Source organism: Lithobates pipiens, unplaced genomic scaffold, assembly GCF_037356315.1.
Source record: "Lithobates pipiens isolate NorthernLeopardFrog02 unplaced genomic scaffold, aLitPip1_a1.2 Scaffold_13, whole genome shotgun sequence".
NCBI classification, from domain to species: domain Eukaryota; kingdom Metazoa; phylum Chordata; class Amphibia; order Anura; family Ranidae; genus Lithobates; species Lithobates pipiens.
In genome coordinates, this window is record NW_027507718.1 from 525,070,115 (window position 1) to 525,077,813 (window position 7,699).

General features: G+C 46.6%; 1 protein-coding gene across 1 annotated transcript; it reads left to right on the plus strand.

Moving 5' to 3' along the window:
* Positions 1–647: 647 nt before the first annotated feature.
* EGR4 (early growth response 4) lies at positions 648–6,069 on the plus strand. The gene is made up of 2 exons (XM_077478120.1): positions 648–862; positions 3,072–6,069. Exons 1-2 carry the CDS (start codon positions 721–723, stop codon positions 4,364–4,366), a joined length of 1,437 nt encoding a protein of 478 aa, XP_077334246.1. The 5' UTR covers positions 648–720; the 3' UTR covers positions 4,367–6,069.
* The last annotated feature ends 1,630 nt before the right edge of the window (positions 6,070–7,699 follow it).

The window sequence follows — 7,699 nt, forward strand, 5'->3', positions numbered from 1 at the left end:
ATTTTCACTTAGGGGTGTACTCACTTTTGTGAGATATTGTGTGTGTGTGTTATATATATATATATATCCCAATCTTCATTTTCATTGCACATCTATATTGCTTTATTTTACCTGGTTCACTCCTGATATGCTGGGATGCTTTTTTTTCTATTTTTTTTTTTTATCTATCTATCTATCTATCTATCTATCTATCTATCTATCTATCTATCTATCTATCTATCTATCTATCTATCTATCTATCTATCTATCTATCTATCTATATAGCAAAAAAAAAAAAAAAAAGCTGCCACCCCAGCAAACCAGGAGTGAACCAAGGACAAGAGAGCCATCTAGATGTGCAGTGGATGGAAGTGAAGATTGGGAAGGCATCCTCACGAATTCACAACTTTCCTGCACAGGTTTTATAAAAAGCAGAGCTGGGAGGGAGAGAGGAAAGGAGAGGCAGCCCAGCGCGAGGCGTCACAACAAGAGATCTCCTTATTGGGAGTCCCCCAGCTACATCCTGTCTCCATATATGGGCATTTACGTCACGGCCGCATCACTGGAGACTCCTGAAATGGAGAGCTCCCCAGCAGCGGAAGATCAGAGGCAGCCGCCTGCCGCATATATAAAGGAGGCTGCGGGGCCGGAGCATGGTGACAGTCTCTCTGCACACAGCCCAGCCTGCAAGCATCCAACACAAGGAGGAGAGCTGCCATTGTACAGGAGCATCCTCCATCCATGCAGCTGAGAAACATGGAGCCCTCCTGCCAGGATTATCCCAAATTCCACCAGGACTGTGACCTGAAGGAAGAAGGGGAGCCAGCATTGGGGTCCCCAGACCCCCAGACCAGGGAGGACCCAGGGGCTCACCTTGCTGAAGGTAAGAGAAGGATTTTTATTTTAATTTTTTTATTTTATTTTTTTGCTATGCTGGAGGGTTTGATGTATTTTTTTTATTATTTATTAATCTGTGCATGGAAGATAAAGGAGCTAAAAATAATCCTCATAAATTCCTTCGGTCGCCCGCGCTCTCTCTCTACGATAAGTGCGTGGGGAATTAACACTTTCCTCTACTTAATAAGATATTTAATGGAAGAATGCAATAAAAAAAAAAAAAAAAAATGGGTTGCCTTCTAGTCTTTTTAAGTTGTCAACCTTAGCTCACCAGCTGCAATTCCAAATCAGACTCATGCACTGGTCGCTTAAAGGGTCAGTCCACCCGAAAAGGGAATATTTTAGACATAGATGGGCTGAGACAGTTGCTGAATTGTTATGTCTTGGGTTTTCCATCAGATCCCTCTGCTATAATTTCCAGTATCCCCCCCCCCCCCCCTTTGGGAATTTTGAGTGTTGTGTGTTTAGCTGCTTTTTCTATAAAGAATCCAGCAGGGATGGTGGGAGCCCCTTATAACGTTTGCATTAGATGTGCAGATGCAGGAACTAGGGTTGTCGCCTCATCCCTTTAAAACTGAACACATATTAATTATACAGGTTCTATGGCTGATTAAGGTGCCTTATCTGCATTTAACTTAGCCTCAGAACCCGTGTAATTCGTTTGAGTTTGGGTTTAAAGGGATGAGGTGGCAACCCTAGCAGGAACTCAGCACAGGGATGGTGGGAGCCCCCCTCATGATGGGCACAGCGGGTGTGCTGGAGTCTTGGAGACCCTCATAATGGGGTGTGCAGAGCCAGGAACTCAGTGCAGGAGTGGTGGGAGCCCCTCATGATGGGCACAGCAGGTAGGCAGACCAGAAAACCCTTCTTGATGGGCACAGCGGAAGTGCCGAGCCAGGAACTCAGTACAGGAGTGGTGGGAGCCCGCCCCACCCCCCAATGGGCACAGCGGATTTACAGAGCCAGGAAGTGGCTCCGGAGTGGAGGGAGTTCCTCATGATGGACACAACAGGCGGGCAAAACAGGGAGACCCTCATGGTGGGAACCCCTCATGATGGGCACAGCAGGTGGATAGAACAGGGAGCCCCTTATGGTAGGAACCCATGGTGGGAACCCCTCATGATGGGCACAGCAGGTGGATAAAACAGGGAGCCCCTTTTGGTGGGAACTCATGGTGGGAACCCCTCATGATGGGCACAGCAGGTGGAGAGAACAGGGAGCCCCTTATGGTGGGAACCCATGGTGGGAACCCCTCATGATGGGCACAGCAGGTGGAGAGAACAGGGAGCCCCTTATGGTGGGAACCCATGGTGGGAACCCCTCATGATGGGCACAGCAGGGGGGCAGAACAAGGAGCCCCTCATGATGGGCACAGCAGATATGCAGATCTAGGAACTCAGTGCAGGAGTGGTGGGGACCCCTAGTGATTGGCACAGCAGGTAGGCAGACAGGAGAACTCAGTGCAGGGATGGTAGGAGCCCCTCTTGAAGGACACAGCAGGTGAGTAGACCCAGGAACTTAGCACAGGGATGGTGGGAGCCCTTCATAAGGACACAGCAGGTGGGCAGACCGGGAAACTCAGTGCAGCGATGGTAGAAGCCCCTTCTTAAGAACACAGCTGGTGAGGAGGCCCAGGAACTCAGTGCAAGGATAGTGGGAACCCCTCATGGTGGGCACATCAATGAGTGCAGGGATCTCATCAATACAGTCCTGAAATATCATGTTTGGGGGGACTAATCCTTTAAAACGTAGGGAAAGCAGCGAGCACTTCCTACCTTAAGTTGATTGACAATGTATAGTGTCTTGTTTCGTACACCAGTAGCGGGTAAAGGTGGTGTTTAGGCAACTTGGACTCTTTCCAGTGGCATTGGGATACAGCAAAAATAATTGCTGTAGGGGTAAAACAAGCACATTGCTTGGGTGGGGAGGGAATTCATTAAAGCAGGGACTGGCTGCAAAGGGTTAAAGGTATCGAAAGGTATGTTTTTTTTTGCTGACTTTTCCTTCAATTCTTAGAGCTCTGGTTTGAGATTTTGGGGAAGGAGGACAGCAGATGTATTTTTATTTTGGAATAGGTTATTCGTTGTGATGACTAAACAATGTTGGATCTGTTAAATGCCACACATCTGTATGGTGGGGGAAGATGCAAAGCATCATACTTACTCAGTTATTTTATTTTTTTCTTTGTCCCTCAGGAACGTTTGTGAGCCCATCCAATGATGATGATAATCCTGACTACTTCTTCCTGAGCAGTCAGCCCTCCCCACCCCTCCCTCTGAACTACTCCGGGAGCTTCTTCATCGAGACAGGACCCGAGCACTCCCATGAACAGGAGGCCCTCTTTAATCTGATGTCTGGCATCCTGGGTCTGTCACCTTTCTCTGCACCACACAAGGTCAACCGGCAAGAAGCGCTCTATTCCATTCCTGAGGCCCTACAGAATCATATGGACCTTTACTCCCAGCCCAACCTCAACATTTCTGTCCAGCAAGGGTACCCCAGCCAGTTGTATTCTGCCTTCAGTAGTACAGAGGACCTCCATCAGGTGCCCAGCTCCCCCAACCTGGGCAATTCCTGCACCAACCAATGTTTCTTCGAGTCTAAAAATATGCCAAGCAAGCAGGAAATGGACTTGTCGCCCATCTCGCCTGCCTTGGATTCATTTAATGCTCAATGGGAGCCACAGACATCTCAGAACTTTGCCTTAACGTCTTACTCCCTGGAGGGATTTTTGCCCTCTGAAAACTCCTCAACTGTGTTTCACCCAATTGAGTCTAAGGTAGAAAATATGATGTCTGCCTGCTGCCAGCCTCATATGAACGGTGTGGTGGAGGAGTCAGTTATGTACAACACTATAGACTTCACTTGCCAGTCAGAGGCATTCCAGACCTCACCCTGTGACTTTGCTGAGACCAAAATTGACTTAAAGTCTCAAATCTTACTCGAAGCCAAGTACCAGCTCAACCAGCAGATGCCAGGGATGCTGAACGCAGAGGAAAACATTCAATCTTCTCCAGTCATCTCCACAGATTTTCTGGGACTTTCCCCAACAGCTGACACCATTCCTCCACCCAGTTCTAGCAACCCCTTGGTAGAGCCCAGAAGGAAATACAGACGGAATAAGTTTCCAGCCAAATGCTTCCGACCCAAACCCAATGAGAAAGCCTTTGCCTGCCCAGTGGAGAACTGCATCCGGAGCTTTGCCCGCTCGGACGAGCTCAACAGGCACTTGAGGATCCATACTGGGCACAAGCCCTTCCAGTGCCGTATCTGCCTGAGGAACTTCAGCCGCAGTGACCACCTGACCACCCACATCAGGACCCACACCGGGGAGAAGCCTTTCTCCTGCGACCTCTGTGGCCGGAGGTTTGCCAGGAGCGACGAAAAGAAGCGACACAGCAAGGTCCACTTGAAGCAGAAAGCCAGGACTGAGGAGAAACTGAAGGGCCTTGGCTTTTATTCCATGGGCTTGTCTTACCCTACCCTGTGAAGCAAACAAAGTCTTCATTTGGTCTGAGCTCACCTTTTACCTTGGAGATGTTGCCTCCAACTGGTCGCCCAGCTAGTCCCAGTACTCTTCTGGATGACCTAGCCTGATTTGTAGCTCGGCTGTCACCTGCATGGCTCAGTATTCTGTCATCTTTACAGCGTGATGTATACATAACTGTAAAACTCAATGTATCATCTAAGCAATGTTTTAATGGCTGTTACCTCGGCTATATGGCCAGCTGTGTTTTGGAGCTTACTTCAGAGGTGGACAGCTTCCTAAAATGCCTGTAGACATTGCCATCTACGTATGATCTAGGTGCTATTTAACAACAAGCCCTCTCTCTACAACTTTAGTATCAAGTTAGATCTGGAGCTTCGTACATCACCACAGGTGGACAGCTCCTGAATTAACCTGTAGTCGATGCCAATCACCTGTGATCCAGGTGGAACATCATGCCTCTATGACTATATTACCAACCAAGTTCTGGAGCTTAGTACATCACCACAGGTGGACAGCTCCTGAATTAACCTGTAGTCGATGCCAATCACCTGTGATCCAGGTGGAACATCATGCCTCTATGACTATATTACCAACCAAGTTCTGGAGCTTAGTACATCACCACAGGTGGACAGCTCCTGAATTAACCTGTAGTCGATGCCAATCACCTGTGATCCAGGTGGAACATCATGCCTCTATGACTATATTTACTAACCAAGTTCTGGAGCTTAGTTCAGCACCACAGGTGGACAGCTCCTGAATTAACCTGTAGTCGATGCCAATCACCTGTGATCCAGGTGGAACATCATGCCTCTATGACTATATTACCAACCAAGTTCTGGAGCTTAGTACATCACCACAGGTAGACAGCTCCTGAATGAACCTGTAGTCGATGCCAATCACCTGTGATCCAGGTGGAACATCATGCCTCTATGACTATATTACCAACCAAGTTCTGGAGCTTCGTTCAGCACCACAGATGTGGACAGCTCCGGAATTAACCTGTAGTCAATGCCATACCCTTGTGGTCTAGATGGAACATGATGCCACTTTTTTCGACTACGTTACCAACCAAGTTCTAGAGAAGGTTCAGCACCTTAGAGCCGAACAGCTCCCTCCTAAGCCTGCAGTCAAAAGCCAATAAACGAGTACAAGGAGCAGAGGAAAAGAAGCAAGCCAAGTTCTATGGTTTGATAGACTGTACAATGAACAATGTATGAAATGACCTTAAGCGTCATATAAAGACTTATTTATATATATATATATATGGACTCCTCCTTACACTATTGTAGGAAACCTTTGTAGTTGATACGAGCCTATTAACCCCCCCCTCCCCCCCCCCCCCCCCACAAACTCCTTTGTTGTCAGGCACTTAGTAAGCTGGTTTCCAGTTTGTGATTGATGCTGCTATTGTACAAAACTGATTCAAACACTCTATGATTATTCTTTTTTTTTTTTGCTGCTGTAAGAAGATTGTCTTGAGATTTGTACACAGATGGTTTTTGAATTATTTTTAGATCGAACAAGAACTGTTATATACGCTTGTAATTTTTTTTTTTTTTTTGTACACACTGCTGAAGTTTCTCCGTCAGCTTCTGTTGAACTTATCATTTTTGTAAAGGGAAAAAAAAATGTTGTTCAAATGAAAAAGATATTGTCTATTTTTTCAAAGAAATAAAGTTGGCTGTGTCCCACAAAAAAAAATGTTTTGGTGTCTTCTTAAATTGCTCACATTGTTGTGAATTATAATAATAAAGTACAGTTGCAATCAAACAATGACATTTGCTGGTAGTTATATCTTCTCATGGTGTCAATTGGGGGGTTATCTGTGTAATTTGGGGGTTTCTGGGTTTTTGTCTCAACATGAAAAAAAAGAAAAATAATGAAATTGGTTTAATGTGTGAACTTATTGGTTAAAATGATGGGGGACACTATCTAAAAGGTTGAAGTTCAGGTGTTTCCAATTTTAGACAATTCTCTTCCATGTTTGTGGCTACAGTTTGGGGGAGAGGCCTTTCCTGTTCCATCATGACTGAGCCCCTGTGTACAAAGCCAGCTCCGTGAAGTCATGGTTTGATGAGTTTGGGGTGAAGGAACTCGAGTCGCCTGCACAGAGCCCTGTCCTTAACCCTACTGAACACGAGCCCTCAATCCTACTGAACGCAAAGCCCTGACCTCAACCTTACTGAACACAGAGCCCTGACTCCAACCCTACTGAACACAGAGCACTGACCTAATCCCTACTGAACACAGAGCCCTGACCTCAACCCTACTGAAAACAGAGCCCTGACCTCAACCCTACTGAACACAGAGCCGTGACCTCAACCCTACTGAACACAGAGCCCTGACCTCATCCCTACTGAACACAGAGCCCTGACCTCAACCCTACTGAAAACAGAGCCCTGACCTCAACCCTACTGAACACAGAGCCGTGACCTCATCCCTACTGAACACAGAGCCCTGACCTCAACCCTACTGAACACATAGCCCTGATCCCAACCCTACTAAACACAGAACCCTGACCTCAACCCCACTGAACACAGAGCCCTGAATCCTACTGAACGCAAAGCCCTGACCTCAACCTTACTGAACACAGAGCCCTGACTCCAAACCTACTGAACACAGAGCCCTGACTCCAAACCTACTGAACACAGAGCCCTGACCTAATCCCTACTGAACACAGAGCCCTGACCTCATCCCTACTGAACACAGAGCCCTGACCTCATCCCTACTGAACACAGAGCCCTGACCTCATCCCTACTGAACACATAGCCCTGATCCCAACCCTACTAAACACAGAGCCCTGACTTCAACCCCACTGAACACAGAGCCCTGAATCCTAACCTACTGAACAGAGCCCTAACTTCATACCTACTGAACACAGAGCCTTGACCTCAACCCTGCTGAACACCTTTGGGATGAACTGAACCACCAATTGCAAACCAGGTCTTCGTTACCTGTCCTAAAATAATGCGCTTTTGGCTGAATTGCCACAATTGTGGAACTGAATGTCCAACAAGTTTATTGAAGGGTATTGGCGAGGTCATATAGCATATGAATTAGTGAATTGTGCTTCTACCAGATTAATAATAAATTAACAGCTATGGACTTCAATGGGAAAAAAAACCTCTTTTAAATAAACAAACCAACTAAAATAATAGGTAGCATTGGAGAGCGGCGTTAAATGCAGAAATCCATACCTGATAAGCCTTTTAAAAACATTTCTCCAAAAGGGTAGCTATAGTCTGGTTTGATATTTAAACCAACTGAGTGCTTTAGCACAGTGACCGAGCTGTCATTAACAGCTTCTGTTCACCATTTACGATCAGTATCTGG

What these genes read in the sequence shown, in the direction of transcription:
- EGR4 (XM_077478120.1), top strand. Translation starts at nt 721, where the DNA reads ATGCAGCTGAGAAACATGGAGCCCTCCTGCCAGGATTATCCCAAATTC. An exon ending in AGGGGCTCACCTTGCTGAAG is followed by an intron (nt 863 to 3,071) that starts GTAAGAGAAGGA and finishes TTTGTCCCTCAG; the next exon opens with GAACGTTTGTGAGCCCATCC.